This window comes from Protopterus annectens, chromosome 2.part0, assembly GCF_019279795.1.
Source record: "Protopterus annectens isolate FY-2018-M chromosome 2.part0, PAN1.0, whole genome shotgun sequence".
Classification (NCBI taxonomy): Eukaryota; Metazoa; Chordata; order Ceratodontiformes; family Protopteridae; genus Protopterus; species Protopterus annectens.
In genome coordinates this window covers 1,820,232,816-1,820,260,164 of record NC_056728.1, presented here as the reverse complement: position 1 = coordinate 1,820,260,164, position 27,349 = coordinate 1,820,232,816, and the positions used below count along the sequence as shown (strand labels likewise).

General features: G+C 42.8%; 1 protein-coding gene across 1 annotated transcript in view; it reads right to left on the bottom strand.

The window, feature by feature from the left end:
• C9orf72 (C9orf72-SMCR8 complex subunit) overlaps positions 1-27,349 on the bottom strand; it is a 660,311-nt gene that overhangs the window by 591,503 nt on the left and 41,459 nt on the right. Inside the window, exon 3 of the mRNA XM_044061855.1 lies at positions 20,927-20,991. Coding sequence (XP_043917790.1) covers positions 20,927-20,991 — 65 coding nt within the window. The remainder of the gene's footprint in view (positions 1-20,926; positions 20,992-27,349) is intronic.

Here is a 27,349-nt window from a genome sequence, read left to right as displayed (position 1 = left end):
TCTCTGGTTCTGCAGTTACCTTACTAACAGGTTACAGTCAGACCACTGACTGCTCCCCTTTTCTACCTATCCAGACTGGAGTCCCCTAAGGCTCTATTCTAGGGCCTCTACCTTTCAATATCATTACCAACAACCTCGACTCCTCATGCTCCACCTCTTCCCTTATACAATACATTGAGGATTCTACTCATCTCCATCTCTGATAACATCACTCACTTTCATTTCTCACCACCGAAAAATGGCTGATAACCTACTTATTCTTAACCCTAAGAAAACTAAACTTCTCTTCATTCCTAAAGCTCTCTCCCACCATAAAACCACCTTCACCATCTCACCTCTTGATAACACTATTATTTAACCTGAACCACACACTAAGCTCCTTGGCACCATAACTGATGACCAATTAAAATTCAACCTGCATATCCAACAGTGTATTAAAGAGATGCATCAAAAATTGGGTCTACTCTATAGAAATAAATTCCTGTCATCTGACTCCAAACCTTCTCTGGCACAAGCATTCCTCCTTCCCTGCCTTTGCTACTCTTCTCCTATATTTACACACATCCAAGCCACCTTATTAACCAAACTTCAACAAACATATAACAAAGTAGCTAGGTTTGCCAGCAACCAACCATACAAATCTCACCACTGCCTTACTCTAAAACAACTCCAATGGCTTGAATTCCCCCAACTACTGCTCCTATCCCAGCTTTGAATCACTCACTGCTTAATTAATAAACCTTCAGCCTGTCACACCCTCTCCTCTCTAGTATTCCACTATAATCCTACTCGCACTCTCTGTAGCTCCAATCAAGTCCTTCTTGACATATACAAACCTAATAAGAACAAAGACAAACTACTTTACAAAACCACAGTGTCCCAAACCTGAACAAACTCCCACAAAATATCCAAAATATCAAATATATTAACAGCTTCAAAAAGAACTGAAAAACTACCTTGCAAACTCAAGCTCCTGCCCATGCCAGCACCCTCCCTAATCACCCCCACATCCACCTCTCCCTACCCTAGAACTTGCATCTCTTGGGTATACAGCTTGAATAAATTGTATCAGCCCAACAAGAAGCTACCAGCTGCTCACTGTACATATAGTTTATGTAAATAGTAACACTCCTATGCTAAGTTGCCTACCAAGATTAGTATTACATTGTATTAAAGAAAAACAATGTGGAAACTAACTTGTTTGTTCTAGCCATACATAGATATTTTCATCCTGTATTACTTACTCATATATTTTCCCTATAACTTGCCATATTATCTTGTATGAACTTTTTTCTGTAATTGTTAATTTTTACTTTGTACAACTTTGAATTTATGTAACTTGTAGTATATGCTGGAGTTTTTCTTCTCAGGTCTCCACTGAAAATGGGCCTTTAGCTCAGTTGGGCTAACCTGGTTAACAAATGACAAATACATACATACATAATACAGAAATAAATACATAAGATTGCCCCTGTCCATTTCCAAAACAAGGGAGAATCATGGCTGCCTGGGACAGAAGGGAGCTACCTTAATGATCTTGGGAGGGTTCCTTCTGAATCTTCAGAAGTTTAATGGAAAAGGTGGAAAAACATACAGGAACATTGCTGTCCAAGGATAAAAAAGGCATCTGTCTTCCACGACTTCTTGCATGGATTCCTGAAGAATCTTGCCAGTTGGCTGTCCAGTGAGGAGGCAGAGGTCTACTCGAGGAACTCCAGACAGATATATTAAATCTTGGAAGACCCACTAATTTCCATTCATGACCATCTGGCCTTGTCCTAACCTGCTTGTCTGCCACACAATTTTGCTATGACGCAATGTAGGATGCCTGTAGAGTGAGATTGTGCTGTGACGCTATATACCAAGATAGCACAGCTAGTCTGCAAAGGGGGTATGACCTGATTCCCCCTTGTTTGTTGATGTACCACATGACTATGATATTATCTGTAATAACCTGAAGAGTTCCTGTGGACCAAAGAGGATTCAGAGAGTTGAGTGCCTTGACCACAGCAAGCATCTTTTTTTTTTTTTTTATAATTACATGCTTTCATCCATCCTTGCTGATCTACACACCTTGCACTTTTATCCTCCTGAAACTGCTCTTTAAGCAAACTCCGAGGCATCTGGGGTAACTGACTGCTTTGGAACAGGAAGGGAGAAGGAAGACCTGGATTTAGGTGGTCTCCACCAAGTGATTTCTGTTCTGACAAATTCCAACACTGGGATTTGAAAAGACAAAGGGTTTTACTTGCTGGGACCAAAGAGACTTCAGACACCACTGTATCGTTCTCATATGAAATCTTGTTAGGGGTATCATGTGAATCACAGAAGCCATGAGACCCAAAATCTTGAGATATTCCCTTGCAGTGACCAGAGTGTAAGTAGAGAACCCTATAAACAGATTTAGATATAGATCTTTTTTTTTTCCTGCGGAAAAAAAGCTCTTTAAATTGTGGTGCCTAGTTGGAATTCCAAAAACACATTCCTGTGAGAAGAAGTCAAGAAAGTCTTGACTGTTTTCTTGGAATCCCAGCATCCCAGCTTATGTAAGAGATCTCTCACTCAAGAGAGACAGAGATTCCTGACACTTTGAAAGAGACTCTGCAAAGATAAGCAAGCTGTCTAGATATGAAAAAATGTGGATACCCTGTAGCCTGCAATGAGCTATAACAAGACATTATGTACTCACCATACCGTTCGATGTATGTAGTCCATCTCGTCTCACATTCTTACCCGTGGATTCGGCTCCGACTCGGCCAAACTTTTCTAGCTCGAAGTCTTCTATTGGCTGGGCTAAGAAGGTATCCCATGTTGCACTGCTCCCTATCCCCAGATCTTAGTTTGCTGCGAACACCACGCTCATACCTCATGCATAACAACATCCAAGAAAAAGGAATAAACCAAAGGTGAAGGGAGCTCTAAAAACCAGCCCTAACCTCCAGATCCTCCAGGAAGGGGGAAGGTGGAAGGGCAAGTAAGAATGTGAGGCGAGATGGACTACATACATCGAACGTTATGGTGAGTACATAACTTCTTGATGTTATGTAGTCCAATCTCACCTACATTCTTACCCGTGGGACAGCTTCCCCAGCACCTACATCCTACGTGGTTCAGAGGAAGATACTCCTGAGTACTGTGGAACCAAAGGAAGACCTGCCCCTAGATACCAGGTCCAGCTTGTAATGAGTAACAAAGGTGTGTGGAGAAGCCCAGGTAGCTGCAGCACAAATATCATCCATAGATAATCTGGCCTGATAAGCTGTAGAAGTGGATACAGCCCGAGTAGAGTGAGCCTTGACTGGAAACGGCAGGTCTTTACCCCCTGAGGAATAAGTGAAAGAGATGCAATTTGATATCCAGCTGGATAGGGTGATCTTGGAAACAGGGGATCCAATTCTGTTATCCGAAAACGAAACAAACAGTTGATCAGATTTTCGGATATCTTTGGTTCTGTGCAGATAGAAACGTAACTGCCTATGTACATCCAATTGATGAAATCTAAATTCTGCCTGGTTTGAAAAATGGGGAAAGAACACTGGCAACTCAATAGATTGATTAAGATTAGATATGGACGCCACTTTAGGAAGAAAAGAAGGGTTTGGTCTAAGAGAAACCCTGTCTTTATGAAAGATCAAGTATGGAGGTTTAATAGAAAGAGCCTGAATTTCTGAAACACGTCTAGCTGATGTGATGGCTATTAAAAAGCCAGTTTTCCAGGTCAAGAATTTTAAGTCACAGGTAGCTGCAGGCTCAAAGGGTGAAGAAGTAAGGGCTTGAGAACAAAATTTAGATCCCAGGGCATGATAGGTTCTGAAACAGGAGGACGGAGTAACTGGGTGCCTTTCAGGAAAGCCTTACAGAGTCTGTGAGCCATTAGACTAGGCTCATTAGCAACATGAAAGTTAGAAATTGTTGCCAATTGAACTTTAATGGTAGCGGACGCTGAGCCCTGCTGAAAAAGCGTAGACAAAAACTCCAAGACAGAGGCAATTGGAGCCGTGTAAGGGTCAATTCCTTGGGTACGAGCCCAAATAGAAAACCTCTTCCATTTGCTGGAATAAATCTTCCTAGTAGAGGGCTTATGAGAGGAAGATAAATATGAACTACCTCTGGTGAAAAATTATGAAGCCTAACTAACGACAGAAGTGGAGTAGCCAGGCTATCAACCGGTGGGTCCGCAGAGAGGGGTGGAACTGTCTCGACATGTGTGTCAGTAAGTCTGGTTGAGGGTCCAGAGTCCAAGGCATGTCCACAATGTAGGGATGGGGAAAGGGGAACCAGACTTGACGAGGCCAGTGTGGAGCAATCAGAATCATTCTGCTTCCCAAGGCTATAGCTTTCTGAATCAGTTTTGATAGCAAGAGAAATGGAGGGAAAGCATAAAGCAGACCGGAGGGCCAATCATGGACTACAGCGTCCCTGGGCGACTCCCCCTGTGGGAGGATCAGCATGAAGTAGCTGCTGCATTTGGCATTGAGGGGGCTGGCAAAAAGGGAGACCCCATCTGCTGAAGATTCGTTCTGCCACTAGATGATTCAGGGACCACTCACAAGGCATCAGAATAACTCTGCCTAGCCTGTCTGCTATCACGTTGGACTTCCCCAGAATGTAAGTTGGCACCAGAAACCGTTGGGAAGATACTGCCCACTGCCACACTCGCATGGCCTCACTGCACAGGGGATATGATCTGGTTCCTCCCTGTTTATTCAGATACCACACTACTGACAAATTGTCCGAGTGTACTGCAATAGTCCCGAGAGGCAGAAAGCTCTGAAGTGCCTGCAACGCAAGTAGCACCGCTCTCATCTCTAGGACGTTGATATGCAGATGTATCTCGTGATCTTGCCAAGTGCCTTGGACTGTCCTGCCGAGATAATGCCCCCCCACCCCATCTGGGAGGCGTCCATGGTCACTGTGGCAACTGGGGGAAGTGGAACAAAGGGTTTCCCCTTGTCCAGATTGCTGGTGCAAAGCCACCAACTGAGATCCTGTTTGCATCTGTCCGTGAGCAAAATAGTGTGGGAAAGTGGAAGTTTCTGGAGAGACCATTGAGCGAAGAGGAGCCATTGAAGGAGCCTCATGTGCAGTCTCGCTAGAGGGACTAACATGATTGTTGCTGCCATAGTCCCCAGCAGCTGGAGAACCCATCTTGCCTTCGCTTTCTTCAGAGGTAGCAGGGTGTGCACTTGTCGCTGTAAGACTCTGATTCTTTCCTGCGGTAGAAAGGCTCGAATTTGAACGGCGTCGAGCTCTGCACCTATAAAAATGACATGCTGTGAGGGCAACAAGGCAGAGTTTTCCCATTTCAATGTAATGCCTAACTGTTGACAGAGAGTGATGGTAGCGTCCCTGGTTTGGATTAGTAGATGCCTGGTGGGGGCGGTGAGGAGCCAGTCGTCCAGATACGGAAACACTTGGAAACCTTGACATCTCAAGTGAGCTGTCACCACCGCCATACACTTGGTGAACACCCTGGGGGGCTGTGGTGAGACCAAAAGGCAGGGCTCAAAACTGAAAATGACTGGCTCCCAACCGGAAGCGTAGGTGACTTCTTGATGCCCTGTCCATTTTGATGTGGTAGTAAGCATCCTTGAGGTCTATGGAGCACATCCATACTTCCTTTCCCAACAACGGGAGAATTGACAGTAGAGTGACCATACGGAACTTGGACTTTTGTACGTAGTTGTTTAGTTGACCGAGATCTAATATGGGTCTCAGGTCCCCTGTTCTTTTTGGCACCAAAAAGAATCATGAGTAAGCCCCTAATCCGATCTGGTCTGAGGGGACATGCTGGATGGCTCCTTTCTCTAGCAGCTTTGAAACCTTTGACTGGGTGAACAGCCAGGATTTTTCTGACTGGATGGGGATCTGACGAGAAGGGGATGACATAACCTCCGGAAATTATTCATAATACCCATTGGTCCTGGGTGATGCTTTGCCAGGCTTCCGGGTATAACAATATTCTGCCCCCGACTGGCCCCGGAAAAGCACAGTCGGGTATCCCATCAGGAATGACGGTAGGGAGAGCCGCGAAAGGAATCGCAGTCTCCCAAATTGCGGGGGGACCCCTCTGCCTCTAGGGTGGCATCTCCCTGAACAACCTCCCCCTTCTCTGCCTCTGGAGGGAGGCTCACCCTGTGCACCGGGAAAGAATCTCTAATTTTTGAACCACATCTTCCCCCCCTCTGGGCCTTGGGGTAAGGCCTAGAGGGAAGGGAAAAACTGACCCCTACAGAAGAGAGAGTCTTTCCCTCTTGCTCGCACCTGGTGAGGGTGTCTTTCACCTTGGTTCCGAACAAAGAAGAACCATCAAAGGGAAGACTTGAAGGCCTCCGCGAAATGACAAAGGAGCATCCAGGCATGCCTCCTAAGGGCGACTCCTGAGCTTGCTGCCCTACTCGGCTGCATATGAAATGAGCCGCATGGAGGAGTTAATGATGGAGTTGAGGGTAGAGACCTGGGCATTAACCGTCTGGGCCACTGCCTCAGGAACGTTACCCGTGAGAGTATCTCCTCACTCCTTGATGAGATCTCTCTGGAGCAGAGTAAAATGAGACAGGTAGTTCAACGACCGTAAGGTAAAGGTTGCTGATGAGAGGGTACGCTTCCTGTACCGGTCCATGGTCCCAGACTCCTTGTTAGGAGGATGGACAGAGGAAGAAGTCTCAGCTACATCCTTTTGAGTGGCCGCCGCCACCACCATGGCATCCACGGGGACCCCTTTGGACAAAAACTCCTTACCCAGGGGAGCAGACAAAAATTTATTGGGTCTCCTGGGTACGGGTTCCACAGAATCAGGGTTCTCCCACACCCTCTGACAAATTAAATCCAGGAGCTCGACGGGTGGGGACACCCAGGAAATGGAGGGCTGAGCATCAAAGGCCTTAAAGGAAGAACGACTCCTCCTCAGAGGGGGCTTTGGACGGCCAGTCACCTCTTTGTTTCAATATCTCCAGGATGTCGGAGAAAGAAACATAGTCAGATGAAGACTTGGGGGACCCCTCCGATTCCTCGAGGTCGGAATCTAAGGTGAGAGACTCATCCTGGGAGTCGATGTGCTTCCTCTTGCACATTTTCTTCCTGGGGGGACTCCTCAGACAAAAACTTTTGAGGGGCCCTCAAACTTGGAGACCACTCATGGGGGTATCCCTAGGCCTTGGGGCTCCGCTGTCTACTGATAGGTGGCGATCAGAGGCTCTCACCGGAGTGGTAGGGGACAGAATGACCGACCCACATGATGTGGCTGAAGATCTGGCCAGCGCACTCCGCATGGCCTCAAAAGCTGGGCCCCCCGAATCAGAGGACCGGCCAGCCTCCGAGATCATGACAGGAGCCGGGGTTCCATGAGCCAAGGCACCGAGAGGGAGACTCGGAACCGAAAGGTGTCCCGAGGTGTCCCCCTTGGGCCCGACAGAGGAAACCTGAGTGTCAAACCCCGTGGACGGAGCCGACTGGGTCGGAGCTGACGTCAGCACCGATGAGCCCGGAGGGGCCATTGGCACCGACCTAGGAACATCACACGGAGCGGAGCATTCCGGCTCCGACAGAGATGCGCTCGGAGGAGGAATCGAAGAAGATAAACTGGGACGGAGCATAGAACAATTTAGCCAAAACCGGTGACTGCAAGAGCCTCTGCACCACCCTATTGACATCCACATCTGAAAAAGTGTCCTGGAGGATTTGGAGGACAGGGAGGGAGATCTGGATCTCCTCTCAGGAGACACTGGTCTAGTACCGGGCGATCGGCTCCAAAGAGGTTCCAATATAACTGGAGCCGACGTCGGTTCCATCAACACAGACACTTCCTGCGGCCCCAAGGACAGTGGAGCCGAGGAGGTCGAAGCTAGTATCACTTTCTCCGGTGGCTCCGAGGAGACCGACGAAGCCGGAGATCTCTTTTTTGGTTTAGTGGATTTTGACTTTGAGCTGGAAGCAGAATCCATGGCCTCTTTGAACGAGGGTTTTAAGAGTCCCTTCAGGATTAATTTATTCTTTCATATTTCTTGGAGCACCCTGGGGCTAAAAGCATGGCAGAAGCTACAGGACTCCTGCAGGTGGATTGCTCCCAGACAATAAACACATACTGAATGTCCATCGGTGATGGACATCTTGTAACCACACTTAGAGCACTTTTTAAAACCCAAAGGTTTGTGCTCCTTGGAATCCTTAGACGTCAGGAAATAATATCCAAGCCCAATCAATGAGAAGTCACTGCCTGACTGGAAAAACACCACTACAGGCACACAAAAAACACCACACTAAGCACGGGAACTTAGCTGAACAAAAATCTCCACAAACTACAAACACACACTAGGACGACTAGGACTAACAAACCTCTAACTAAAACGGTTGTTTTGCCAACTGAAGACACTAAAACCTCTAATTTAAATGGTTTTAGAAGCCAAGAACGAAAACAGAGACTACATAACATCTGGAGCAAGAGACTTTGTGAACACTGTTGGTGTACTGGATAATTACAGAATCCCTTGGAAAATTTGAAAAAGGAGGGCTGAAAAATCTTCCGAGATCATTTGAAGCAGCTTACCCCTTTCAAAACAGTTTCTCACGTCTACAGCAGAGGGGCCAAAAAATAAATTCCTATTCAAAGGAGAAATTAAATATAATTTTTAACACAATCTGGGAGGTTCTGAGAATGAAGTTACTAAAACTTCTTCAAATAGTACCAGTGACCATAGCCCTCGAAGTATCATCAACAGAGTCACACACTGTATACAATGAGTAGTGGCATGAACAATACAAAAAATGAAAATATTTAAAGCAGCTTTTTACATACAAGAAAAAATGCAGACAAAACATTTCTCATACTTTCAAAATTAGTCAGGACAAACTTTAACATGAGCCTGACAATTCAAAATTCTGGAAATCTAAGTTGCAGAAGCATACAGTTTTTCCCATATTTACCATAAACTTCCCATCCTTATCAGAAACAACATGATTGGAATTAACTGTGTGTTTGGTAGCAGGAGGAGGAACAAAAGCTATAGGCTGCTGGACCAGATTTGGGAAGAGTATATAAAAACTTACAAGACTGATATCTTCATACATCCTATCTGGATTTTTAGGATCAGCTGGCTGACTGTCAGGAAAACTGCAGGCAGTAATGTACACATCCTGCAAGACAAACAAAACTGAAGGAATTGGTGCAAAATCTAAAAATTTATTCTGTAACAGCTCATAGTATTTCCTGAAGGACTGAGAACTCTCAATGTTGTCTCAGTAAAAACACTGCCACATTCTAGAAAGTCTCACAGAAACAGAAACTCCCACAGGGAGACTCAGAAACTGAGCTCTCATCAGAGTCTGAATCAGAAATCTGAGGAGAAAATCCTCTATCTGTTCCTTTAGTCTCCTGTCTAGATTCAGAATCTTATATTTCTTCAGGAAAGGAACTAACCCTCTTTCTTTTACCAGAAACTACCTTACAAGAAGGATCAATACCTTGAATTAAACCCAGAGACAGACCTAGTAAATTACTCCTGTCTAAGAAAATTTGAGCTTAGTTTTCTGCTTCTTTTTGATAAGAAAAATGGGGCAGTCAGCTAGGTTCCCTAAAGATGGGCACAACAGTCTGACAAAAAGGGAAACCTTTACTGTCTCCTCTCCCAAGACTGACAGGAATTACTCTCCCTTGCCCACTGAGGGACCCCAACAGCCACAGAGGGCATGGCTTTCCCCCTGCCGATAGTGGCTGTAGGTGCCACAACAGTGGGATTTGGGATAAAAGAGGAGTGGTCTGAGGTGAAACAAATGGATAGAGATGAATCACCCACCTGCGGCTGAGGCAAATTGCTAGCCTGCTGTGGTGGCAAAGGCTGTTTGCTTAATTTTTCTCTTTTGTTGATGGAAGAAGGACCAGCTGTGGGACAGACAGTTTGATCCATGGTCAAGCCAAAACTGGTACCTCATTCCTAGTGAAAACTAGCAGCAAATGCCAGTAAAAATAATAAGCCACTTTTCCTCCACGCAAATGGTGAAAAGCACTTTAAAACAGTATGAGCATTTTGCAAAGTAAAATAAACAGTATTTTTCCAGGATTTTTCCACAGAAAAATGGTTTTCAGTTATGTACTCACCATAACTTTCCATCTGAGTAGTTGTACTTCATTTTCTTCAATCTGTGGGTCACGGATCCGTACCAGATCCAGCACGGCAGCATCACCAGCATCTGATCCGAGCTCTCAGCTCCTCACCTTACCCATGATGCCCCCTGTTTCGTTCCTTCCTTCAAATAGAGTTTGCTGCCCTATACCTAGTATATACCTGACCCAACAAGACCTTAGCACAACTGGCACTGCACAAACCGGAGTCAAAGCACGGTCTAAGGTATCCCTGATGAGACCATCTTCCACTCATACAGCCAGTATCACAGTGACAAGGTAGGGGGAAAAGGAGGGGGGATAGTTGGAGACAAATGAAGTACAACTACTCAGATGGAATGTTATGGTGAGTACATAACTTCTTTATCTGAAGTGGTTTACTTCATTTGGTCTTCAACCTGTGGGACAGCTACTTTGCCCTTGGGAGGCCTTCATGGAAGAATATTCTGGAGCACAGTGGAACCAAAAGATGCTCTGTTCTTGGAAATGATGTCCAATTTGTAATGAGAAATGAAGGCTTGAGATGAGGACCACATAGCCGTTGAACAAATATCATCCAATGATACCCTAGACCAGTAGGCTGCTGAAGTAGCCATGGATCTGGTAGAATTTGCTTTTACTTGACCTGGCGGGGAAAGTCCCCTAAAAGAGTATGCCCGAAAAATGCATTGGGTGATCCACCGGGCAATTGTAACCTTAGATATCGGTTTGCCTAGGAGGGTCTTCAGTAAGAAACAAACTGGTCAGATTTTCAAAAAGCTTTTGTTCTGTGCAAACAAAACCGCAACTGTCTATGCACATCTAGCAAGTGTAACTTATATTCTCCTTTGTTTTGGAAATTTGGAAAGAAGACTGAGAGAATGACTTATTTACATTTGCTTCTGTTGCCACCTTCGAAGAAAGGAGGGGTTGGTAGGCAAACATACAGTAGCCTTGTGAAAGGTCATGTAAAGAACCTTGATAAATGGAGCTTGGAGTTCCAACACTCTCCTGGCAGAGGTAATGGCAACTAATAATGCGGTCTTCCAAGATAGATACTACAAATTCACTGAAGTTGCAGGTTCGAAAGGGGGCAAGACTAAAGCCTGAAGCACTAAAGTATGGTCCCACGGTGGAGTAAGATCTTTCACCGAAGGTCTCAGAAGAAGGGTACCTTTAAGGAAGGTCTTGCAAAGTTTAGATGAGGCCAAGGAATTAAAGCCCCCCCCCCCACATAATTCCAGAGAGCGGCCGATTTTGACAGTGGAAGAACTGGCACCCTGTTGAAAAATACTCGCCAAGAACTCCAATACCGCAGATACGGAAACAGGACTATTAGATCCCGAACTGTTCGCCCCCGGATGTTTCGACCCCAATGCATTTCTATACAATTATATGTATAAATTTATATGTATTGTATATGTGATTTGTTTTAGTGGACTGTTTGACCCCAGACTGACCCCAAATATATTCTAGTAAGTACTTTATCGTTATGTTATTATTTAATCAATTACTCAATAACAACACTGTTAATTTTTCATTGTAAATAAATTAAAAATATTAAAGTAAAAAATATAATTATTACATTGGTTATTATAAGTATAACAAACTTTTAACATATAACTAGTGTTATATTTTAACATATTATGACTAGTGTTACTTTATAACACTTTGATTTGAATCTATTATGTATTATAAATAAATTGTTTAAAATTAAATGAAATCAATATGATAAGTTGGATATTTTAAGAAAGATTTTGCACACACACACACACACAATATATATATATATATATATATATATATATATATATATATATATATATATATATATATGTATACATGTGTGATTTTAACAGAAAAATGACTGGCAGTGTATGTGTAATTATGGATCTTGTAGCTCAATTTTTTTTGTTCAAAGACCGATATTTTCATCAAAAAAGGAATAGCTATGGACACAGTTGTAGTACTGATTTATGCAATTATTATTTAAATGTGTGGTGTTGGAGAAAAATTTCTAATTCTCCTTCAAGTAAGTACATATATGTGTAGTGTTGTTTTGATGACTTTTCATTTTCTGGTCAGTAAAGGAGTTACAGCTACAAGAATGTATAGAATATTTTCTCCCCGGGCCTCTACTGAAAATGGAAATATATCCAGTTAGACTAGCCCGGTCAACAAATGTAAAATAAAAAAATAAATAAAATTTGTTTTACAATGGTTTGCTAACTAATCCGGATGTTCACAGCAGTATCTAGTCCGAAGTTTCTGTTCACTGATTTATTGCATATATGTGTTTTTACATTTTTATTTTACGTTATATTTGTAGGGACACTTTATTTTTTAATGCCTTAATTGTATTTTTACTGTTAATTTTATTTAATTTTATACAATGTTAATTTTACCGTTCTACGGTAACTCCGGCCTAGTTAGTGCTGCAAACTTCCAGATGTTATTGCTACTGCTTATTTCCTTCTTGTTTTTGCAGTTATTGTTTTTTTTTATATATAATTCAACTAACTAATTGCATTTTTTGTAAAGCAAGTGTAGTCAAAGCACATAAATAGAAAAGAAGAAGACTGTCTAACCAATTTTAAGAATGTTTAAACAGTCTTTCTTTTCTATTTATGCTTTGATGTGCTTCAGCTTCACTTACATTATTTATTTATTTGGGTCCAACTGTCCGGGGTCAAACTGGTCGGGGAAGAATCATCTGGGGGTGAGACAGTGGGGTCCAAACGTCCTGTACCCGCAAATACTGGAGCAGTAAAGGGATCCAATGCTTGCTGCGAAGCCCATATTGCAAAATGTTTCCATTTACTATAGTATACTCTTCTGGTTGAAGACTTGAGCTGCCACCAGAATATTTTTAACTGGGGAAGATAAACCGAGAGCCATAATAATCATGGAAACTGGAGCAGCCAAGTTGTGAGCTTCAGACTGACCAGGTCTGGATGAGGGATCTCTGAGGGATGGGAAATAAAATCCAGAACTGGATCCAGAGTCCAAGGTGGAACTACTGAGACCAAAACGACTGGAACCAGACCTGGCGAGGCCAGAATGGGGTAATGAGGATCACCAAGCTCCCCAGCCTGCATGCTTTCTGAAGAAACTTTGATATCAAGGGCAGAGGTGGCTAAGCATAAAGTAGACCAGGAGGCCAAGGATGAACCAGAGCATCTCTGGGGGCTTCCCCCTGAGGGGGTTCAGAGGAAAGAACTCGCTGCATTTTGCGTTGGAAGGAGATGCAAAGAGATCACAGCAAGGCTGACTCCACTTTAGAAAGATCTGCTCCACCACTGAAGGATTTAGAGACCACTTGTAAGCCATCAGGAAAGACCTGCTGAGCCTGTCCGCCAAAATGTTGGACAATCCCAGAATGTGGGTTGCCACCAGAAAACAGCTGGTGGAAATCGCCCATTTCCACACACTCATGGCTTATCAACAAAGGGGGTAAGATCAGGTTCCCTCCTATTTGTTGATATACCAGACCACCCAGATGTCTGTCAGTCTGAATAGCAACCGTCCCTAGAGGAAGATGGGCATGAAGTGCCTCCAATGCCAAAAGCACTGATCTCATATCCAGGACATTGATATGCAAATTGGTCTCAGATGGGGACCACGTGCCTTGGACCGTCCTACCCGAGCAATGCCTCCCCACCGTAGCTAGGAGGAGTCTGTGGTCACCGTGGCCTTTGGAAATGGTGAAAGAAAGGGACGTCCCCGGACTAAATCTGGGGAATGAATCCACCACCAGAGAGAGTCTTTGCACACTCGGGAGATTCGTACCAGTTGAGACAAAGGCAGATCTAAAAGAGAGCACCGAATGGCAACAGTCCACTGAAGAATCCGCATACGAAGGTGTGCCAAGGGTGGCAGATTGGTCATGGTAGCCATTAACCCTAATGCCCTCAGAACTGTTTCTGCTGTCAGAAATTGGACTTGTAAAATGTACAGCACATGTAGCTTCAGGCTGTGTATCCTGTATGGAGTAAGGAACACTTTCATCTGGATAGTGTCCAACTGAGACCCAATGAAGTCTAAGGTCTGAACTGGGCTCAGCGATGATTTGCTGAAATTGATGATGATGCCCAGTCTTCGAGTTAAAGATCATAAATAATCCTTGGCCTGGCAAAGTTGATGCTTGGAAGGGGCAAGCAAGGAGCCAATCATCCAGGTAAGGAAAGACCTGAATGCCCTGAAGCCTCAGGTGAGCTACTACTACTACTGCCATCACCTTGGTGAACACCCTGGGGGCTGTGGTGAGACCGAAGGGAAGGACTCTGAATGGATAACGACTCCTAGCCGGAAGCAGAAGAACCTCAAGAGCACCTGTCCATCTTTATATGGTAGTATGTGTCCTGAAGGTCTACTGAGCACATCCAATTGTTTGCCTGCAGGTAGGATAGGATGGATTGAAGAGTGACCATCTGGAATTTCGCCTTGGTTACTGACAAGTTCAAGGTGAATAGATCTAGAATGGGTTTCGAGTCCCCCGTTTTCTTTGGCACTAAAGAACCTGGAATAAATGCCTGATCCAGATTGGTCCAGGGGGACAGATTGAAGGACTCGTTTTCTTAGCAGCTTTTCTATCTCTAGTGCTGCTTCCTCACTTTGCGCAGGTGGGACGTCTGGGAGGTGATTTGGTGAACGGGATGGAATAACCTCTGGATATAATTTGCAACACCCAACAGTCTGCTGTTACGGACTCCCATGCCACTGGGTGTAGTGATAGGCGCCCCCAGACTGCCTCCAGAGATGAGCAGTCGGGCAGCTCTTCAGAGCTGCTGCGCTGGTCTGTCCGAGAACGGTTCTCAGGACTCAAAATTCCTTGGACCCCCTCTGCCTCTAAGACGGCATCTGTCATAACCCCCTCTGCCTCTGGGGGAAGGTGAGTCCTGAGGGCCCCGGGAAAACACCTGAGACTACTACATCTTCTTCGTCCCTCTCTGATTCTTGGAAAAGGATCTTTGAGGGGAGGAGAAGTGGAACCCGACGGTAGACAATGTCTTCCCATCCTTGTCACTCTGGACCAAGGTCTCTCAAACTGACTTTCCAAAATGGGAAGAACCATCATACAGGGTATTTGTGAATGAAGCCTTGAAAGGTTCAGAGAAGTGACAAAGCCGGAGCCAGGCATGGCGTCTGATGGCAATGCCTGGATCGGCTGCCCTAGCGGCTCTTTCCGCAGCATCGGAGGTGCATGGACGTATTTACTACTGCCTTGAAAGTGGCCATCCGAGAAGAGAACGTCGTCTTGTCCTCTGCCGACATGGACTCAGGGGTTGACTCTGTGATCTCCTTGACCAAGTCTCGCTGCAGCAGAATCACATGTGCCATATAATTCAGCGGTCTCACAGAGAAGGTCTCTGAAGTATAAACCCACTTCCCAAATCGGTCCATCTCTCGTGACTCTCGGTCTGGTGGATGGACCATAGAGCTCTCCTGTGCCAGCTCTTTCCTCATGGCCGCCGCCACCACAATAGCATCAACTGGGGACCCTTTGTTCCAATATGTCCTGTCTGAGGGTGGGTTGAGGACCTTATCAGGGTGCTTGGGGATGGGCTCCACCATGTTCGGCTCCTTCCACGCCCGGGATGTTATCAGGTCCACTAAGGGATCAGCGGGAGGGGACACTCACAAAGTAGATGGGCCTGTGCCAAATGCCTCGAAGAACACGGATTCATCTGAGGTTGGTTTTTGAACAGACCACCCCCCCTGGTGAAGGAGTTCCATAATGTCTCCAAAGGAGATATCCTCGGGAGTGATCGGAGGGAACCTTCCCCTTCCTCCAAATCAGTGTCTGAGGTGAGGGATTCCGATGGGGACGCCAGGTGTCTCCTCTTACATGTTCGTTTGTGAGGAACCTCCTCAGTGGGACTCTCTGGGGAGGACTTGCAAACATTCTGCTGCTCTCTCACTGGAGCTTCCTGAGGCAAACCAGGCACAGGTTGTCCCTGAATCAGTAAAATGTTCGGGACCTCACCCAAAACAGAGGGAGTTAGGACGGAGTCCAAGAAAAATGGTCAAGGGTCTTGACACAGAAAGAACCCTCTCCACCATGTCAAAGGCCGAAGGAGAACGGACCTCCTGAGCAGTACCCATAGGAGCCAATCCCATCTGACCCGACAGGGGAATCAGAGCCGAGACTCCAGGAGCAGACATACCGAAGGGGATACTGTGCTCCGGCACACTCAGAGCAGACAGCACTCCCCTCGGATCCGACCCCGAGGCTATGGCTCCAAGAGCTCGGATCCGAACTGGTAGGATCAGACACAATTAAGGCAATGGCCAGCATCGAGATACAAGGTACCATTGGTGCCAACCCCTCGACCCTGAGGGTCCTTGGATCCAGGGACTCCAAAACGGAAGGCCGGATCAGAGAAGGAGTGATCCACATAAACAAAGGTTGTGAGCTCCCCCTTCGAGAGGGAGAGGAGGCATGCAAGACCCCCATCTGAATTTGGGTGTGGATAAACCACTGCATCAACTTATCCATCTCAGCTTCACTTAGGCTCCGGGTGGAGCGGGAGGACGATGTCACTGATACCAATTTGAAGTGCCAGTGAGGGGTCACCCGTATAGGTGACCGGATCCTTGACTCTTCCGGCTCCGGGAAGAACCTCGGAGAATGGAGCCGGGTAGATCAAGGCCTAGAAATACGTCTAATCTTCGGCGGCAGGCCATTTGGGGCCGAGCAGTCGAGGGACTGCTTCATCAGCCTATCTTACTTATTCTTCTCCCACTCCCCGGACCTCTTGGTGGGAGTTTAAGTCCTAGAGGCCGGGAAGAGGTAGAAGCAGATGCTGTACCAGAGGTAGGGGGAGTAGATGCTACCACCCCCAAAGAGGGAAGCAGGCCCTTTAAGATAAGTTTATCCCTCCTGTCCTTCAGTGCCCTGAGATTAAACCCAGCACAGATAGGACAGGAGGTTTGCAGGTGGGCTGCTCCCAAACACACAGTGTGGCCATTGGCTGGGAAAAGCTTATGGCCACACTCTGTGCATTTCCTGAAATGCAGTTTAGGAGTCTCAGACATGACTCCAAGCAGGCCCAGAAAAAAATCACACACACGCTCTCACTAAAAGGATAGAAAAGTCAGAAAAGAAGAGGACTTTTTTTTTTTTTTTTTACAGGACGACTGCTCGGGGAGGTGAAAGAACAGTAAAGAAAAGAAAAATATGAGAAGAACAGAGTGAAAAGCACCCAAAAAACTTACAACCAACAATTAGCTGAGAACCCAGACCATGATGCGAGCTTTCCAGCAGCAAACGAGATGTGAAGGGAGGAAGGAGAAAGTGGGCATTATGGGTAAGGGGAGGAGCCGAGAGCTCAAATCAGATGCTAGTGATGCAGCCGTGTCGGATCCGGTATGGATCCTTGACCCAGAGGTTGAAGACCAAATGAAGTAAACTACTTCAGATCAATTTTCAAAATGACACGAAAAAGTGCACCTCTATTTAAAAGTACAGGACAGACTCGTGACAGTCCATTAAAACACAAACTCCTAGCTTTAAAACAACTTTCCTGATGAGGAAAGTACAAATAATAAGCAAAATTATTAAATGGAAGTTTTTTTCCCCGCAAAGGAAACTTACCTACCCAGCAAAGGAACAGCACAAGCCGAACATGGATCCTCAAAAGTCCCGGAGGAATTTACTCTTCAGATGCAGTAAAGCACTGGATGGCTTGGCATCCAAACCTGTCTTTTAGTCTGCTAACATCCAACTACCTGACAGTTTGGGTGCATGGAAGATTCAGTGAAACTTTGGAAGCTGGCCAGCTGTTATATCTTTGACATGACAAAATGTACATAGCTAAGGTTACAGCAGCAGTGATTAATATTGTGACGATCCTCCACTGGGCCAGTAATCAAGGAGCCTCAATCCTCACTACTGGCAACAGTGGGGGACATTCACTGAGAGGTTAACAGGTACACACACGCAGCACTTCCAGATGCAGCTCTCTGCATCAAGTGCAATTTCCCTTAAGAGCACACAGAGACCACAAGTTAGTGTGGGACTGGTTTCTCCCTCTTTCTCCAGATCCCCAATACGATTCCCCACTAGCACAGCTATAGAGTTGAGATCTCAGCTGAGTGACCAAGCCAAGACCTCCAGCACCCTCTCGGTCCAACAAGTGCTTTGTGTCACTGCCCAAGTAGCTGACACACACACTCTGAGGTTTGATTTACATGCACACACACCTAGGAAAGGCTGGCACATGTTAACTAGCTATGCCACCTTCTTCCCAGACTATAAGGTAGTTACCACTGCCACCAGTCACTCCTGCCAGCTAACTTAAAGCTCTTCCAAGGGTACCCAACATACTGAGTGATATTAATACCAGTAACAAAAAAGCACAGCACAACCATCCATGTAAAATAAGGTTTATTACTTCAAGCTTGAGCTGAAACTCTTTTTCAAGAAGAAAATCAGTACACTAAAACCACAGAATAAATATAGAACAGCAATAACATAGCTCATAAACACATTATATAATTATACAATTTACATAATTAATATAGTTGACTAAGGCTAATTCACATTAAAAACAATGGTCAACTTAACAAATTTCATTACTGCCTAAAAAGCTTCACAGGACAACTGTAACACTCTAACATATGCTTGTCTTAATTTCAAAATGGGTTTAATACTAAATTTTTCACTATTGCACGTCCCATCCTATAACACAAGTTAATTTTATTTTTAAGGCATTTGGGACGTGCAATAGTGAAAATTTAGTTTACTTGGCTAACTGTGAAAAGTGTTTGTGTTTTTACATTGGAAAAACTAACTGTAAATTCAGGGAGAGAATTGCATCCCACTTATCTGATATAAGAAGGGGGATTGAGACAAATGCACTTAGTAAGCATATTTTACATTGTGGAAATGAACATACATTTAAATTTAGGATACTGCAGAGAGTTTGCAAAAGCAAGGGGGGGGGGGTTGGGTCACGGTAAATGCCACAGTAAGAGCAGAATACAAATGGATAACCTTTTTTAGATCTGATGTCTCTCCAGGGCTTAATAAAATTAATAGTATTAAACCCATTTTGAAATTAAGACAAGCATATGTGAGAGTTTTACAGTTGTCCTGTGGAGCTTTTTAAGCAGTAATGAAATTTGTTAAGTTGACCATTGTTTTTAATTAAGTTTTTTAGTGAATTAGGCTTAGTCAAATATACATAAAGGTGTGTGTGTAAATGTAACCTCAAAGTGTGTGCGTCAGCTACTTGGGCAGGGACAAGAAGCACTGGTTGGGCAGAGATGGTGCTGAAGGTCTTGGCTTGGTCACTCAGCTGAAATATCAACTCTATAGATGTGCCAGTGGGGAGTCTTACTGGGATCTGGAGAAAGAGGGAGAATCCAGCCCCAGACTGAAACTGGTCTCTGGGTGCTCTTAAGGAAAACTGAACTTGATGCAAACAGCTGCATCTGGAAATTGTGTGTATCTGTTAACCTCTCACTGAACGTCCCCAGTATTGCCAGCGGTGAGGATTGAAGCTCCTTGAGTACTGGTCCAGAGGAGGGTCATCACAAATATGAATATTATGGTTTTACAGATTATTTCAGAACACATTTATGGCAGTGAAGCAAATTTCAGATGAATGAGTTGATGGTAACTTTAAGTATCCATAAGAATACAGACAACAGCCAGGTTCCAATGAGATGCATTGTGCCAAAAACAAAATGCACAGTCACCTACATAAGGGTGTTCAAGAACTGTACTTTGATAACATGGCCATTAATAAGGTAGAAACTGACAAAACACAGGAGTCTGATCACATAAAAAACAACACCAAGATGGGATAGGTAAAGAAAGACATCTATTCACATGGATACACAAGAGAAGCAGCAGGTGCTAGTTGAGATCCCATACACACTTAAAATCAAAATCTGGGAGGTACAACAGAATCATGCAATGAAATAAGGGCAACTTCCTGCCAGGTTTCATGATAAAAGGCATAGAGTAAATACCAAATGATTGTGAGACAGTTTTCCCCTTTATAAGTTTCTTGGAAATGCTGAGGGTATTCTACTAGGATTTTCTGGTTGCAAAAACTAAAAGAAAAACCCAGCCAAACTAGATTTTCCACTGTGTATGATTCCTAAAAACATCTTAGAGGCAACATGGGACATCTGCAAATGACCCCTTAAGGACATCAGGAGTTTCAGCTATATGGCAGTTCTGAATGCCCATGACTTTTTTCCCTTTTAAGACTGTTATGAACAGGAAACAACATAGGTTGAGTTTTCAAACGTTATCCAAACAGTCCACTTATGATGTGCTGATGAGGCCATAAGAAGGCTGAAACATGCATGTCCACAGCTAGTGGGGTTTGGCTTTATTGGTCTGAATTTGTCCATAACAGGTTTTAAGGAATCACACAGTGGAAAAATCTAGTTTGGCTGGGTTTTTCTTTTGTTTTTTACTGATTGTACTCATTTTATTAGGATTTTCTGGTTGGGAAATCATTTCAGGTAATGAAGGATGGTAACGTATTTTACCATGAATCAGTCCTCTGTTCAAAGGATATGTTTGTTTTAAGGCCATTCAGTGAAATCTAGTCCCACGTAAACCGAAATTCCATTATGTTTAAAATCAAAATGCTTGGCCTGGGCAAAGGAAAGGTTACGTTTCTATGCATGACAGCAAAAAAAAGACAATCAAATAAAATATTTGCTCTTGTTTTCAAGTAGCCTACATAAGTCCCCTGGCATTAATGACTGAACTGTATTGTTTTTTTCCAGACATGATGTCACCCAAGGATATCAATACTATACCAGCAAACACTGTACAACTGCCTCTCTGGTCTTCCTACTTACTTATGAAGAAACTCTGCTGGACAGCTATCACCAATGTCATCGTCATTCAGCACAGTATCTTGAATCTGCAACAAAGCAAAAACAGCATGCTAGAGAAAAAAAGTATTGTATAGCTTCTAAAATGATCAAATATTTAAAATCTTTGGACAACAATCAGAAACATATCAATAATTATTCCCTCTGCACACTGCACTAATATTCTATATTTTGACACTCCATAACAGCAGTGTTCTACTTTGTGTGTGTGTGTGTGTGTGTGTGTGTGTGTGTGTGTGTGTGTGTGTGTGTGTGTGTGTGTGTGTAGGGGGTGCTGTGAAAGCTGTAAAAGAGCAAACAACGTTGATATGTTTCTGAGCTGCTGACATGCCTGACAATCTATGTACCCACTTTACAGACAACATAAAGGGCTTCGCTATGTCCCAGTCTCAGTATAAACACATAATTTTATATTTTCCCAATCTCAGTATAAACACATACTTTTGTATACGTTTACACACACACACTTTCTGCTCTTATGTCAGCCAATCATCAAGCCTCCCCTGGTTGGACAAGAGAACATTCAATCACCCACACAGGGGAACGACCGACTAGGGTCACCATTTTAACAACAATGCCTCCCCTTGTAAGTGCACACTCCTACACACCCACAGCTTGGAGGACAAAAAAACACTCTATGGCTATCCTTTGCATTGACAACCCTGCCTTAGGGAGCTGGGTCACTGGATGATCTTCGTAAACACAATTCTCTCCATGTCAGCTCTAGACAACCAGCACAGCGTCTAATCAAACTGAATTCACCTAGGTTGTGAGTCAGAGTTTTATGCATTTATGCCACAAGAGCTGGCTAGTCCAAATCTAAAATGAAAGAAATCTGAAAAGTATAAATGTCCACTGGGTGGTTGTTTTTTCTTAACATTCACTCTTTGCTTAGTTGTGATGCCATTTTATTTTTTCCAAGTCCACAGGGTTGACTTTAATTTTCTTGTTCACTGATAGGTATTCTTGATTCTGATTTCCTGTTTTTAAGGAAACCTTCTGATCAAATTAATTTTCCCCAATTTTGACAACAGTTTTTAGCTGCAGTCAAAATTAAAGTTTTTGTGGACTAGTGTGCTTTTCTGACCATCATTCTCAATGAAGTAGGTTTGTTTGTGTAACAGTATTGTGCACCATAATATGGAGTTTCTTCCTCCATGCACTTGCCTGATGCATTGTTATCTTAAATTAACATCCATATCCACCTGTGCCCTACTATCTGCCTCCACAAGGTTAGCTTTAGTTGGTGTCTCTTTCTTCCTTCACCCTCAAACCTAGGCTGCTTCTTGGCTGACATTACTACTTAGATTCTCAGAAGCAGAAGCAAGTATTTTTAAATTACTATGAAATGTTCTTAGTACGCGGCACTGTTTTCTGTACTTGGTCTACTTAGAAATTCGAATTTGGTGTACTAAACTTTTACTGGTGGAAACAGTCACAGAACATGCTCATTTCTTAACAAGGGCTGCCATAAGTGATGAGAATGTGCACAACTTTTAAACTTGGGAGGTATACAGAATCTAGAGACTGAACACAAAATGAAAATACTTGTGTACACCCCTGCATTCTGGAAGACTTTTTATAAAACAGAACAAACATCCGAGAGGAGGGCGCAGAATTTTAGGTTCCATGCCTGGATGATGTCAGTTTGAATTACCTCATGGAAAAAAATTCCGAATCCTTGACATCTGTACTGCAACAACAAAAGGTACTCTCTCAATAATATACACTTCAATGCAATAATCACACTTGTACTTGTGTTTTGAAAGTTTATTTCAGAAAACTTCCAACAATATGTATTATCATTCACTCTGTGTGTGTGTGTCTTCTTTTAGATAGGCACAAATCTGTGGTCACTCTGCTCCACAGATGAAGACGTTCTTCACTACCATGGTGACCATGAAGCATATCAATTAACATTGGTTCTGGACTGCTGTTGTGGTGTGAAATGCAAAAGACACAAAACTGACTGACACTAATATTTCCACAGGGTGTGTGTCTGTTTTTAAAAAGGGATTCAATTTTATTCCTAATTTTAATCAGATATAGTTCATTTGTTGCTTCAGCTGAAATTGTTTGTTAGAAGCCTTACCCTTAAAATATTTTTTCTGACAAAGTCAGATAATCTGTTGAACCAGGTCCACCTAAAAGAAAAAGTATTTTTATACCCCCCCCCCATTCATGGGCTTCTGTTTTTGATATCTGTGAACAAGAATTTAGGAAGACATTTTGTCACAAGAGACGCTTCTATGATAATTTAACTTACGAGAAGTGAAAATGTTCACAAACCTATATGCATGACAAAAGTTTGCGAGTTATGAAACTCAACAAGGGAGGTGAGGTTGTTGTCATGAATAGTTTTGATTATTATTCTAAAATAATTTTGTTATTATCCAATGATGATACAAACACCAGGGTGTTGCTTAATGAAATTTATATTGCTTACGCTAGGTTGGATTCTACTTCAATAGATATGGTTAGGCAGGGGGACTAACCACAAAGAGTGGGAATAGCTAAATGTTAGTAAGCCAAAGAAAGCATCAATATTTGGCATCCCAAAAATGTATTTTATTTATTTATTTTACATTTGTTAACCGGGCTGGTCAAGCTGGATATATTTCCATTTTCAGTGGAGGCCCGGGGAGAAAAGCTCCAATAGTAAACACAGCAAAATAGTGACACGCAAATATGAAATGCAGTATTATACAAAAAAAAAAAAAAGGATGTTAAAACAATTAAATACAGTGTATTAATGAGATGACAAAACATTTGTTATCTCTAAACTAACAGGATAGGGTAAGTGACTTTACAGTAGAGTCTAAGGTAATACACAGAACATTCAAATTTACATTCAGGACATAAGTTAATTAATTATCTAGTGATAGTGACTACTTTGAGAGGTGTATAACAGTACTGATTGATGAGAGGAGGCAGTAAAGAAGTTGCGGTAGAGAAAGCAGAGAATTAGTCCGGGTTGCAACAGGGGCATAACCAGTGTGTCCTGAGATGTTTCTTGACCTGTGACATTGGACGGCGCAGTGGTGCAGCAGTTAATGCTGTCGCCTCACAGCAAGAGGTTCTCTGGTTCAATTCTCGGCTGGGGTGCCTTCTGTGCAGAGTTTGCATGTTCTCCCTGCGGTCGCGTGGGTTTCCTCCGGGTACTCCGGTTTCCTCCCACATTCTAAAGACATGCTTCTGGAGCATTCCTCCCCGGGCCTCCGCTGAAAACAGGATCTGTGGAACCTAGTTGGACTTTCCCGATCAACAAATGTTAAATAAATAAAAAAATAAAAATAAAAAATTCTTGAGCCTTTACTTAAAGAGCAGCAGGGAGGGTTGTAAAGTTAGATCAGGTGGCAGAAGGTTCCAGTGTTTTCCATCAGTATTGGAGAACAAGGAGTCACCAGCCAAGTTATTAGACTTGCTTATGCTAGCAAGAAATTTGCTCGAGGAGCATAAGGAGTTGAGATTACTATAGGGGGTAATAAAGTTGGAAAGTATTGGGGCGTTGCTTGGTTGGTAAAATATCTTATGAACAATGGTAAGTTGGGAGAGTAGCAAAATGTTTTTTAGTTCAAGCCAGTCTAGTTGCTGAAAGTTCTGACAATGGTGAGTTCTAAATGGGTTCCCAGTAGTGAATCTGGCTATATTATTATAGGAGTTAGCTAGTTTGACGAGATTACTTTTTTTTAGGTTAGTATATATATGGGTGAAGCATAAAGAAGAGTCAAGATTAAATGGGAGTGGGCAATTGTAGTTCTGGATGTAGGAGTTAAGAAGGATTTAATTCTATATAAGGAGCCCATTTTTCTATTTACTGTTTTAATGGTGTTATTAATATGGTTATCAAAGGTGAGGTTATTGTCAATTGTGATTCCTAGCAGTTTGGTGGTAGAGTCAGGGGATATAAAAGTGGCGTTATTGGATAAGATTGAGAAATGTATAGGGGGGGACTTGCTGTTGGGTGTAAAGAGTAAGAGCTTGGTCTTTTTGGCGTTCAGAAGGAGACAGCGTTTCAAGAACCAAGCCTCAACTGTACTGAATACTTTTTGGGTTAGAGAATGAAGTTCAGTTATAGAGTTAGCAGAGCAAATGAGTGTTGCGTCATCTGCATATTGTATACAGGTGGCTTGGGGGATTGCTACGTGCAGGTCATTGATGAACAATGTATTGTCGACTCCCCGTTAAGACCCAATGTGTCAGCTAAGGGGTCTAGAGATGTTGGCGAAATTTGTAGTTTGTAAATGTAAATCTATTTTAGAATCTGAAGCATACATTTTAAAGGACTCCTGGCACCTCTTGTGAATTTTAGACATACTGCAATACAATGATATCATCTTTATTACTGTAGGCATGGTGGACCTCTTCTCAGTTATCCCCCATGATGTCGGAATAGAATGCTTTTGGACTTCCTTTCTGAATATACACATTTGTCTACTCAAGGTGTACATGTGGTTACTACCCTTCTTGAAATGGTGTTACATAATAATTTTATTTACTATGAGGGGGGGTATTACTAACAGACGTCTGGTGTTGTCATGGGTCCAGCATGTGCCTCATTGTATGCCAACGTAGTCTTGGCCATATGAGAGAAAAAAATAGTGACCATCCCCCCATTTTCATTCATTAGTCCATGGTTATTTTAGGTTTCTTGAGGACGTGCTTATCCTTTGGAAATGCACTTTAGAACAATGGCAGGAAAGTTTTGGCATATTTCAACATGTTTTCTTAAGTTCACCTTTTCTCATGGTGCTAACAGGATTAGCTATTTGGACAGTTTAATAGAAAAGGAACCTGCTAATAAGCGTAATTCCTCCAACATTTTCAGGAAAGAGGAATTCTCTAATGCTTACTCACATTTTGGCAGCTGTCACCCCTTTCATCAAGGGCCAGATGGTTAGGCTCTCTAGAATATCTGATTTTGATAACAAAATTAGACATTTGATTGGAATCTTTATTGAAAGGGGCTAGCCTTTACAGCTGCTCAATAGTATAAAAACTGAGGTGCTTAAATATCATATTGACAGTCCTCTATCTAGTTTAAAAATTAGGCCAGCCCCTTCAGATGCTATTGTGGATTGTACTGAAGGCACCAACATAACTAATTTGACAGGTCCAACCCTATTTTTTCTATTCCTTACTGATGTCATTTTTTATGCTGTAATTATTAGATTATTCTGGGGTGTAGTTTTTCCTAGTCAAGTTAAAAAACTGAGGTGCTACTCCTGGTGATTGTTTTTTCCAAGGGTTGGAATATAAAATCCCTTTTGGAAGTGCCAGGTAGTATGGATATTTTAAAAAGAGGACACATGGATCAATGCACAAATGTGGAACCTGCAAATTTTTCAGGTTTATTAACGAGGGTCCTTACGTTTCAGTGGAGAATATTGCTAGAAGTGTCACTTATCCTGGGAGGTGTGACTGCAATACCTCACTTACAGTTTACATTGTCACATGCAGTTCTTGCACCGCAATCTACCTTGGAAAAAGCAATCAGAAGGCTGAAAGAAAGAATTCTGGAGCATGTCTACAACATTAAATGTAAGAAAACAACAAATGTACTATATAGGCATACTGTTGATTGCCACAATTTTAAAAAGCTTACATTTTTTATTATAGTTTTAGTGGAGATGATGTCAATTTAATTGAGTGCAAAGAATTATACTGGCAATTAAGGCTAAATGCTTCATCAGCACTGGGAATTAATGACACTATCTCCGCTGCTTGTGTATTAAAGAAAAGAGCTGCGGTGGTTTAATCACAGTAGCACCCATTTTTTTATTTGAATAATTCAAGTTATTTATTAATTTTTAGAAAAATGCATTCAGCTGTCTGACAACATATACTCATTTCATTTTGTTTTTTAGTATACATTCACTAAAGTTACTAATTGGTTTGGGCAATGAATTTTATTCATATAACCAGCTATACTACAATTCCCATCCAACCAGTGTTCGTGACATTCCTCTGTAATGTGTACTGTCTATGCTGTGATTCAGTGTTCTTTAGTATTTAACATTATTAATGACTGATACAAATCACTCTGATGAAGTCTATGTATATCTGAATGCAGACGAAAGCGCTGTTTTCACTTCATTTTGTTTTCCTTATTAAATGGTTGGTTTGGTCTTTTTTTTTTTTTTTTTTACAAATTTTGTACTACTTGTCCTATTTGAGTTGCAATACCTACTCTAGAGAAGTCAATAGTCAGGCCACTAAATTATGCCTCTTGACCTTTCTTCGTACTTCAGTATTACTGTAGTTGGTGATTTTATTCTTGCAAGTATTTGTCTTCACAGTTAATTGGGACTATTACTTTGTTAGCTTTGAACTTTAAGCCCTGGCCACAACTTTTCTTCTTCCTTGGAATAAAAAAAAATCTGAATT